This window comes from Mixophyes fleayi, chromosome 7 (genome assembly GCF_038048845.1).
Source record: "Mixophyes fleayi isolate aMixFle1 chromosome 7, aMixFle1.hap1, whole genome shotgun sequence".
Lineage (NCBI taxonomy): Eukaryota > Metazoa > Chordata > Amphibia > Anura > Limnodynastidae > Mixophyes > Mixophyes fleayi.
Window position 1 is genome coordinate 126,998,375 of NC_134408.1, and position 12,305 is coordinate 127,010,679.

At 39.1% G+C, this 12,305-nt stretch overlaps 1 protein-coding gene across 3 annotated transcripts in view; it reads left to right on the top strand.

Annotated features, from left to right (window-relative positions):
- The window catches only part of LRP2 (LDL receptor related protein 2), a 183,613-nt gene that overhangs the window by 22,847 nt on the left and 148,461 nt on the right, over window positions 1-12,305 (top strand). For all 3 annotated transcript variants that reach the window (XR_012678304.1, XR_012678305.1, XM_075180703.1), the window contains exon 2: window positions 10,014-10,121. Coding sequence is in view for 1 of the 3 variants with exons in the window: in XM_075180703.1 (XP_075036804.1) it covers window positions 10,014-10,121 (108 nt within the window). In the remaining 2 variants the exon portion in view is untranslated. The remainder of the gene's footprint in view (window positions 1-10,013; window positions 10,122-12,305) is intronic.

Sequence of the window (12,305 nt, forward strand, 5' to 3'; positions counted from 1 at the left end):
CTTGGTAGCCAATCGCAATATCATATGCACCGAGCCAATTAAAAACAAATACAAATGTTTATTTTACCATTATGCTGCCAATGAGACATGTAATTATTTCGTAATATAGAAAAGTTTTATACTCTTAACACTTTTCTGTTTTGGCATAAACAATGCAAAATACTGAAGAATATATTTTAATGGACCAACAGTAATCACAATTTGCCAGAGATTGTTGACACATTAGCTTACATACCGTTTAAATTAGTGTTCTTCTCTGGTACTGGATAAGGCTAGGGACATGATACCAATTAAAGCTCAATAAACAAATGACCTTTTATTGCAGTCAGTGATCTTCCCATAGAGGGCTCAGAGGGTGGTCTGTAACACTTTTAGATTTACAATCTGTCAATCAGACAAATTAGCGGGTCGTTCACATATCATTGCTGATTACACTGTATTTGTATTTTGTCTAAGTGACGATAACTGCAGTTCACTCTTAGCTCTGGAAATGGAAATTTAAAATCTTATGAGAGGTCTGCATTAAGTATCTTCTATCCAGTCTATGTCTGGATTTTTCTTAAGCTAACTATATACTGTATAAAGGTCAAGCATAAACAGTCAAATCCGTCTATTTAAATCCACATGACTTCTGTCCTTGGTAGATACCTCAGTTCTGCAGTATGTATATACTTCCATGGTACTTTCAGCCTAAGCTGCATTCAGCAAGAGGATGTATGTATTTTATTGTCATGTACATGAGGGATCATTGATCTCTTTGGGGAACAGTATAGAAAGATACACAGAAGGTGTGTGTGTGTGTGTGTGTGTGTGTGTGTATGTGTAGCGGGGGTGGGGGGCATTGAGGGGCCCCATACAACACATAAGACAAATATCACAATGTTAATCAGTCCTGGGGATATATTTATCAAGCTGCAGGTTTGAAAAGTGGAGATGTTGCCTATAGCAACCAATCAGATTCTAGCTGTCATTTTGCAGAATGTACTAAATAAATGATAACTAGAATGTGATTGGTTGCTATAGGCAACACCTCCACTTTTTCAAACCCCCAGCTTGATATATATACCCCTTGGATTACTCTATATGTTCTGATTACCCTCCTTTTTTAATACATTGCTATCCTTCCTGTTTTTAAAATAGAACAGATCGCTTACTAGCCGCAAATGCATCTGATTGACCACCTCACGTGTGACAAGGACTCTGGTTATTGGAGTTGCCTCCAAAACAATGATTTATGTGACTTTTAGTGACTTACAGATCTGGTTGGAAAAGCACATAGTGAAATGTCATTACAACGTCCTGTCTGCTGACCATGCTCTTCATTTCTTTCAACCTCTTAATTTTTTACACAAATTTGTATTTAATTTTCAAAAATAGGATCAGGAATTGGTACATAAATAAAGGGAGGGATGGGAAGGAGGACATTCAAATTCAATCAAACTTTGTGCAATATTTAACATATTACACATAACAGTAAATTATGCATTTGGATATTAACCATAGGGAGTTTTGAGAACTGAGAGGGTGTTGTGATGTCTTGAAAACAGTGGTCGGTTGGGGGGAGAGTAAGGTATGTTAGCATGGCTAAATGGAGGAGGGAGGGGAGAGTATAGAGCAAGAGGCGGTGCCAGAATCAAGCCAAATTTCTGCTATTATACGAGTATATCAGTACGGCGGTATTATAGTATGAAGTCCAAGGGTTCCAGATGCTGTTGATGTGTTAGGTTGTTGATTATGCATGTTATGTGCTCTAGTTTACATGTATGTCAGACTTTATTAATATACATGGTCATTATAGGAGGTTCAGCTTATGTGCTATAAGGCCTCCGACAACATTAAGGTTAGTCCCTATTAATCTGGATGCTTGTTTAGGGACATCTTAGATATATCATCATCATCACCACTTATTTATATAGCGCCACTAATTCCGTAGCGCTGTACAGAGAACTCATTCACATCAGTCCCTGCCCCATTGGGGCTTACAGTCTAAATTCTCTAACATACACATACAGACTAGGGTCAATTTGTTAGCAGCCAATTAACCTACCAGTATGTTTTTGGAGTGTGGGACGAAACTGGAGCACCCGGAGGAAACTCATGCAAACACGAGGATAACATACAAACTCCTCACAGATAAGGCCATGGTCGGGAATTGAACTCATGACCCCAGTGCTGTAAGGCAGAAGTGCTAACCACTGAGCCACCGTGCTGCCCAAATCTATAGAGAAGAAAAGCCTCTAGAGGGGTGGGACACATGTCACTTTGTGTGTTTGAATGTTTTTATTTCATCACACTTTGGAATGCGTTTTCCCACAAAATGTGCAACTGGAAGATGTAAAAAATATAGAAAACAAGTCCTTTTGTGGAAAGAAAAGTGCTTCACGGCCCCCTGGTGAGGTAGTAGCATTACACATTAGCGATTGAACTCTACTCTTTTCCAGTCAGAACTGCAGTGTCTCCAGAGCTGACGCTCTTTAGTTTAACAGGGAAAGAACATTCCCCTCACTCTGAAGTGATTTGCTGCTTTAGAATGCTGCACACTTCTAACTGCTCACCACCACGCTTAAACTGGACTCACAGTTGATTTGATTTAGAATGTTATCTATTCCTTGGCAGACGTAGGAGGAAGCTCTGTCTTCTTGTGGATTATAAATAGCAGCTTCAATATCTATCACATTCAAACTGAATGAAAATTAAAAATCCACATTACAACTGATTTTCTTCCATATTTATGTTTAGCTTCTTGCTTTCTTGGTAATATCACACACAATATCATTGACTTTATTGTCACAGTTACCCACTACCTACACACCATAGATCAACCATTTATTTTGTGGGTTTTTCAGTAACACAATTTATGTTTTTGTTGTTTATTTGTGGAATAAAATGTATCTCGTATAAAGGCAATTTTGTGACCCTGTCTCAGCCATCATCTAGCATTAAATCAGAACGTACTGTTGCTGTCCTAGGTACTGCACAGAGTAGATCATAGCTCCCTCCTCCAGATGGGATTTATGGAGAAATCCTAAGGACCCATTTTTCAAGCTTGGCAAAATAAATTCTCATGATGGTTTTTAAAACATTTCTTACCAAACTATATTCTCAATCCACTAAGGCTATTAATTACATATTGCAATTAATGTGCAACTGGTGACACAGTGTACATAGTCTGTGTAAACTGTTATACATTTATTTACATCTATTTATATATATATAATTATGTATCGTTCTCCCAAGTGTTGATTTCTACCTACTAATCACACTACATAATATGTCTGTTTATGTCAAAAACTGCTGAATTTCTTACATCCGTAGAGTACAAAAAGACGTAAACACTTCAGGTATGAGATTAATGGAGTTCAAATCTTTTTATTAACACCATTTTAATGTAACCTGTCACCACACGTATTTCCTGAATGTGGGAATCATGCCATGTTTCAGAGTGGCTCATCTGGCAGCAGAATATAACAATCCATCCATACCTGGACAGATTAATTTATCCAAACAAATTTGGGAAGTAGCGTAACTAGACATCCCAGCATCAGATAACAAGAGCTCGGGGGGGGGGGTGGGGGGGGGGAGACCACCTTTGTCCTACACCAGATGTGTCAAATTTGTGGCCGCAGAAAAACCAAAACTTATCTGACGCGGCAGGATTTAGCGCCCTCCTCCAATCCTCGCTTCGCACTGAATGTTGGGCGTGACGTCATCATGCCCAAAATGTAAGTGAAGGGGAGCAAAAGCAGCATGGAGGACATAGTGTGAAACAGGGGAGACAGGTGAAGGGGAGCAAAATCAGCATGGAGGACATAGTGTGATACAGGGGAGACAGGTGAAGGGGAGCAAAATCAGCATGGAGGACATAGTGTGATACAGGGGAGACAGGTGAAGGGGAGCAAAAGCAGCATGGAGGGCACAGTGTGAAACAGGGGAGACAGGTGAAGGGGAGCAAAAGCAGCATGGAGGTGTCAGGCGCCGTCTCCGCACTGCCTCTAGTGCCGGAGACAGCCGCCCGACTCCCCCCGAGCACCACATCCCATTGCCCAGAAACAGGATGCTTCCGGCTCCACGTAGGACCTCACGCTGCACGCGCATGTGCACTGAGGCTTCGTGTTCCATTGCTAGGCAACGGGATGCCTCACCTGTCGGTGGTCAGCGTCTCTGACCGCCGACTTCCTGGGGGCCAATGAGGATCATTTAGGTTCTATTTATTGCTGCTTCTGGCACCACTAGGGTGCCAGAGAATCGGTTCTTCCATCTCCAGCATCCTGTTGTCTGAGTATTAGTTCCAGTTGTGACCCGACTATTGTCCTCTGACCTCCCTTTGGATTCTGCTTTTGTACCTCGCTCCCTGTTCTGGTCCCTGACTCCTGGCTTGCCTATTGACCATTCTTCAGATCTTTTCTTGTGCATCGCTGCCCATTTGGTTCCTACCCGGCCTGTTTCACTATGCTCCGTTCACTCCGTTACTATGGTGGTGGCTGACTTGGAGAACCGCGACCTGCGCACCCTCCTGCGAGTCCAAACTCCTTTGCGGGGTTCCCTGGTGAACACCAGGGGTGAGTTAGACTCCGCGTCTCCTTGCTCAGCAGCGCAGATACCAGCTAGTAGCAAACCCAGCTTGTGGAAGAGTGACAGGAGGGCACAGTGTGAATCAGGGGAGACAGATAAAGGGGAGCAAAAGCAGCATGGAGGGCACAGTGTCAAGTATCAGGAAGAAAACATTAAACTTTATTAATGTTTATTCTTAATAATAAACCTTACAAAATTGCATATGAGACTTTTTTCTTCTTGCGGTCCACACAATCTTAGACTTTGATTATTTGGCCCTATGGGGGTTTTAAGTTTGACAGGCCTGTTCTACAAGGAGGGGACAGGCTATGTTAAAAGGGCATTGTCCAGAATAATCATTTCAGAAGGTCGCTTGTATTATATGGCTGTGTTAATCATGGTGATCTGTGGTGGAGAACCCTATGTAACCTACTGAATAACAGCGCCGCAGGGCTGTGCACTGCAAAACATTGTATTCATGAGTTTGTTTAGTGTTCTAACTCATTTTATGTGGCATGGAGTTGTGCATCTATAAGCGCGGCAATTTCAGCAGAAAGTGAAAAAATTGACAGATCTGTTCTGATGTAAAGGTAGTTACTGTGGTATGGATTTCTATGTCTGTCTATGAGCCCCAGATAACACACACAGGCCTTGGCTTTCACTTCACCATTCACTATAGAAAATACTCAGGATGCCAGAAGGTTCTTACAATTTGGCGAGTTTACAAAATTCTGTGTTGCAAATATCTAAAACTACAAATGTAGCAGCAGAGTGTGACCTTGGCTTAAAGATATTAACAATGCACAATATACTGTTTTGCTAAAGGCTGCATGTTAGTTGATACAGTTGTAACCTAAACTCAACACCTGTTGGATGATGTTGATATTTGAAATTTTGATGCTGAGAATGTTTAGAAAGCTTTTTATAAGCAAGTTTTAATACAATTGCATATAGCAGTGATGGGCAACCAGATATGCTTCTAGGCGTGTGCATGTGTGGCCCTATAACCCTCAAAAGGGCCACACAGATGCCTCCATCACATGTGCTCATAAGCAGTAATAAGCAGTGATAAAAACTTGCATGAATTAGGAGCAAATCCAGCTAAAGGATGTAAACTTACGACTGGACAAAACAAGGGGCGCAAAGGCACTTTCTTTGTCTTGTTTTGCATACAGGAAAAGTACTTTGCAAACACTGGGCAGCTTTATATTTACACTGCAGTTTAGAGTTGAACTAAGAATCTCTCCCATCTCCAAATATGTTTGCACATTTTAAATCCCCCTCCCCCTGTAGAACAACATGTTATTGTCACGGTGCAAAATTGCACCTTCTAGAGTGATTTACTGTTTAAATGAGACACCGAGGCCCTAAGTCATTAAGGAGAGCAAAGTATAAAAAAGGAGTAACTTTGCACCTGGGTAAAACTATTTTGCGTTGGAGGGGGAGGTAAATTTAAAATGTGGTGACAGATTTATAATTGGGGCAAGGCATGAGCTAGATCAGCTTTATTAAATTTCAGTGTCCAAATAAAGCTATCAAGAGTTTGTGCGCTAGATGAAAAAACAGCCAATATTTAACTTATAAACTAATTTACACCCCTTGCATTGTAACATGGTTTGTCCCGGAGAACATTTACTACTTTGGCCAGTAACTCCAACAATTGAATATGCCACTCAATGTTAAAGCAAGCAAAATAGGTTTAAAAATTAGTCCCCGCATATAGGAAGCCCTAGTGTTCACTAGTGGAGGAATTCTATTTGCTGAGTAATTTTGTCTAACTTTCATGCACTATATTTTGGTCAGGCCATTAAAGTGTACTTGATGCACGCACACAGTGTAATTGGAGAAAAGCTTCACTGGTTGCTATATAAAGTATTTTATTACTTATTTTATATACAGCATCACTTTTACCTGTCTTTGTTCTTGAGAATAGTTCAAATACGCAGTATAAATACATGTTTGAGGCCTAGAATCCATTAAAATTGATATCCTACAAGAGTTTATAAAAATTCTCAGGAATGCTAAGGACCGTAAAAAATAAATAGTGTAAAATTGAAGGATCCATCGAGCTAAAACCCTTCTGTTTGTACAGGACTGCTCTACACTTCAAAGTCATAAAACGGCATCATCACTCTGAACGTTTCTGTATGGTGTAACTTATTTATTTCACCCTTTCCTTAAAGAGTTGTGAAATGTTTAAATTGCAATTGAAAAAAAAAGCAATAAAAGTTCACTTTAAAAAAACAAAACAAATTGACTACAACATTCTGTCAATAAGAATTGAAAGAAAATTGAAGGATCCATTGAGTTAAAATGCTTCTGTTTGTACGGGACTGTTCTAAACTTCAAAGCCACAAAATACAGGGCATCGCACTCTGAATTTTTCTGTAAGGTGCAATATATTCCTTACACTCTTTCCTAAAAGGGTTGAGAAATGTTTAAGTTGCAATTGAAAAAAAAAAAAAAAGCAATAAAATATCCCTAAAAAAATTAATAAATGAAATTCATTACAACATACTGCTAATAATAATAAAATTAATTATAGTAATAATACATGTTGGAACAGTGTGCCATGCAGACGATCTGATCTGCTTGTTTGCCATTGCTCTTGTTCATTTAAACTGCAATATAAAATAATGAATGCAAATTATATATTTATACTGCATAAAGTGTGTTATACACACAGTAATATCAGATATGTTATATTTGCAAGGAAGCATTAAGTTAACTTTAATTAAACCCCTTACCATGTTATTTTTTTTTTAATCATCAGGCTTAAGAACGTTTCTAATCGTGCCCGACACCGCTCACTGATATAGCTCAGGGATTCCAGCATGCATTTGTACATTCCTTGAAAGTGTTTTCTGCTAGGGAGGCTGTTGTTCTGTAAAGGTGGTTTGATAAGAGCCCTGCACCACCAACCCCAGACCTGCACCACCAACCTCCACCATACATTATTCCATAGAAGGTATTTGGGTGTTCACATATTCCTGTACCACCCTGTACCACCATTAACCTAAGGGAGATGTCTGACCACTTGCAACATACATTATAAATTATAGATGTCACTGCTAGACAATAAGATTTTTGAATTCCACTTTTTCACGTAGAAGTGAGCTCTTAGCACCTAGCAGAAAATAATATAACACTGATAAGCCTCGGCTTCCTATTCATTGATTGATCACTACTGCATGAATTAACTAAGCAAGGCTAGAGGAATACCCATAATGATGAGATGTATCAGATGTATCAGATTAACGTCTTCACTGCTGCATATTTGCCATGAAACTTACCTGTCAAACTGACTTCTTTTCACAGCGTGAGAATGGTCTGATTCTGTTTTTCCTACTTATTTTTCAATTGCAGTAACCTAAAATTATTCAGTAGTTTTAACAATAATTAATTAAGGTGAGTGTAATAGGAAAATAAATGGGGGGAAAGCAAAACATTATTATCAGACTGTGAAAAGGGGGTCTGCGACATCTTAACCATTTTACCTATATCATCATCATTATCATTTAGTTATATAGCGCCACTAATTCCGCAGCGCTGTACAGAGAACTCACTCACATCAGTCCCTGCTCCAATAGTGCTTACAGTCTAAATTCCCTAACACACACACAGACAGATAGGGTCAATTTGATAGCAGCCAATTAACCTACTAGTATGTTTTTTGGGGTGTGGGAGGAAACCGGAGCACCCGGAGGAAACCCATGCGCACATGCGCACACACACACACACATATATAGAGTGTAGCCCGTTTTGTGCTCACTTATCTTGCTCCTATGTTTAGGGGAATCATTAGAATTTTACTTACAATAATCCTTTTCCATTCTAGGGGTTGTATATCTGACTATACAAACAGAAAAAAATCAAAATATACCGGAGACCTTGCTTATAAATATGGATTCTGTTTAGGGTACTTAGATACTATGGGCTAGATTTACTAAGCTGCGGGTTCGAAAAAGTGGGGATGTTGCCTATAGCAACCAATCAGATTCTAGCTGTCATTTTGTAGAAGGTACTAAATAAATGAAAGCTAGAATCTGATTGGTTGCTATAGGCAACATCCCCACTTTTTCAAACCCGCAGCTTAGTAAATTTAGCCCCATGTGTCTTACCTCGGCTGGCATGTGTCGGCGTTTAGCAGAGTCATAATAGGTATATCATTGGTATCTATGGGAAGTGTACTGTAATGGATCATGCTTTTCTCATAGAGATCCAGAATCACTGTGATTAAACCCCACAGAATACTGGAACTGACTGCAAAAATATGCTCCTTGGAGTCAGATCCAGCTTTTTGTGTTTGCTTATTCACAGAGCAGAGGTATGCAATTTCTGGGACAGTGCTCAAATTGGGATCAGAGATACTTTTTCCAGGGTACACTGATTGACAGACATGGCACAATACATTCTGGACCTCATTTGGGGGGGTATTCAATTGTTAGTGTTAACGGGAAAAAACGAGCGCTCAAAAAATATTACCGTTTATACGGTAATATTGCGTGAGAAAAGCGTTAATACGGTAGTTTACTCGCGGAATTTCATCTCGCCGCTCCGAAATTCCGCTATTAATTACCGTATTAACGCTAAGATTTTTTGAGCGCTCGTTTTTTCCCGTTAACGCTAACAATTGAATACCCCCCTTAGAGTCGGACGCAAAGTCTGTTTTAGGCGCAAGTGTCCAAGATGCAGGCGGATTTGGTGCTTTCTGCACATGCATGATAGTGTTTTTTTGTTGGATGTGCCTAAAACGGACTTTGCGTCCGACTCTAAATGAGGTCCTCTATTGTAAAATGTGTTTTTTGCAGTCCCATGGAGATTGCACACTGACACATTGAGTCCCAGCTTAAAAAAAAAGGTTACATATTACTGGCATAGATAATATTGTTCACATCAGGTTACAGCTGACTCTAAGCAGCAGCTTAATTGTACCTGAATAATTGTTATCAGTTATGGTTTACTGGTGTGTTAATTATTATAGACAACTTAAATTTTCCAGGGGGGGAGGGGAGGTGGAAATCACCTAAAGAACGAGACAAAAACAAATAGTGAAACAGGCATTTGGCTGCACACTACCTAGAATGTTCTTGGCAGGTCAGAATACTAGACAACAGATACTTCCTTATTATTAAAAATAATTATGTGTATTCCTCGGTTCATTAAAATTAATATAGTGGTTATTATGTTTGTGCCAACACATAAATTATTATTATTATTATTATTATTATTATTATTATTATTATTATTAATAGCATTATTATCATTATTAGTATTGTTGTTTATTTATATAGCACCTATTGGAGTAGAGAACACAATTAACTGCAGTAAAAAGTTGTCATGTGCAATGTCATGAACAAACACCTTGGGATCTTTGGAATTCAGGAAACCTATTGATTGCTGTAACAAAATACAAACTGGCATTGCTGACATTGTGTTTCATGACGTCTTGCGTTGTCTAGGATGTTCATCGAGTGATTTTCGGTGTTCCAGTGGGCGTTGTATTCCATTAAGTTGGCGGTGCGATGGGTCTGCAGATTGTCCTGATAATTCAGATGAAAATGGCTGCCGTAAGTATTATTGGCGTCTCTCTTTTTTCAGCTATGTTATACAATCCTAGTATATTGCAATAGACTATTACATATGCCTATACATGCTTTTACCCCAGCTGAAGGGATTCCAATCACTTATATGCTGTCTAAATTGCAGTCAGAATCGTCATATTTTAATGCAGAATACAGTGATATATATATATATATATATATATATATATATATATATATATATATATATATATAGGGCCTGAGTCATTAAGGAAAGGAAGGCAAAAAAAAAAGTAGTAAATGTTCCTCGGGACAAACCATGTTACAATGCAAGGGGTGCACATTATTTTATTATTATTTGCACATAAGTTAAATATTAGCTGGTAGCTACTTTTTGATCTAGCACACAAATACTTGATAGCTTTATTTTTACACTGACATTTAAAGTTGATCTAGGACATGGCCTATGCCCACTATAAATCTTTCCCCACATTTTAAATTTACCTCCCCCTCCAATGCAACTTGGTTTTGCCCAGGTGCAATGTTACTCCTTTTTTATGCTTTGCTCCCCTTAATGACTCAGGTCCATTGTGTGTACGTATATTTATTTAATAAGGAGTATTGTAGTTGTTGTTCTATACACATCCACTCATTAAACTGTGCACACTGTCACAAATTAGGCAAAATTGCCAGTTGAAATTTTATACTTGGTTTGCACTATACATGTTTTTATACAGATTTTGTTTTCCACTTCATAATGCTGTTATGCCTTATTCCACTATAATCTTAAACATTTCTATAGAGGAACCAAATTAAACGACTCTTAGTGTTTGGGTTTCACATATGAAATCATGGAACAAATGTGATGAATATAAAGTTTCTTTAAAATCATTGTATACATACTTTTACTAATTCATTGTTAGAGAGGAGACAGTTGTATATTAAGAACTGGATCCATATAAAAGCTGATGTTTCAAATGATAATTTCTGATATAATCATCCTTTTCAAACAAGAGGTGAGGCGCCAAAATCAGCAGAAGACTCTTTCACCACTTTTTCTTATTTATCAAATGCTGGAGAAATCATAGATTTCTCCGGCATTAACCTCATATTTGCCTACTCTCCCGGAATGTCCGGGACACTCCCGAATTTTTGGGAGTTCTCCCAGACTCCCGAGAGAGCAGGCAAAAATCCCAGACACAGCTATCCCCGTTGTTGTAGATGGTTGGAGCGGGGCTAAACGTTGCACCGTGGCCACGCCCCCTGCTGCTATTGGCTAGAATTGCCTAAGATTGGCAGGGGCGGAGCCTAATGGCACACCACGCGTGGCCACACCCCCCTCGACGGACCCCCTCCCGGACGGCTGCCTTCAAAAATAGGTAAGTATGATTAACCTAATTACCAGCACTTACACTTGTTTCTATAGTAATGTCAACCTAGTAACCGCCAACGCGTTAGTGGTATATTTCAATGGGATCCCTGGAGAAACCATTATGCATGTGCGCATAGCACTTATTCCATACGCCGACAGTGTAAGGTTGTCGGTAAACAGAAAAAAGTCTGCTGTGAAAGGGGGTGAACTCCAGGCCGCCCAGAGCAGTTCAATTTGCAGCAGTACATATTGATGGCTGGGACCATAGCTAGACCCCTTTAACTGCTTCTAATAAAGACTGCACTGACACTCTCTATCCTTCCTAATAAAGATGTATCCCACCACCCAACAACTGCATTTTCTTCTGGAAATACATACAAAATGTTACGTGCTCCCTACCCTCAACTGAAAGAAGGGGATGAATAAACACTACAGGGTATATTTATTAAAACTTCTTAAAATTAAACATGGAGTTGTTCCTCTTAGCAACCAATCAGATTCTAGCTATCATATATCTAGCACATTCTAGAAAATGATAGAATACTATAATTGGTTGCTATGAGCAACACCGGCACTTTTCCCTTTTAGAAGTAAATCTACCCCTACATTTCTTCACTGTGAACAAATCCTGCTGCCACTCAATTAGCCAAATTCAACCAGGAAAAATAATTTTATATATATATTTTGTATTGTATTTAGACCAAAATCTGTTATTTGACTCAACAGAATTGACTATATGTTCAACATTGTACAGCACTGGCTGACTCTCATTGAGAAGGATAGTATGCCACTTTGTACTAATAAAATGAGCAATATATTATTTTGACTACCATCCCGTA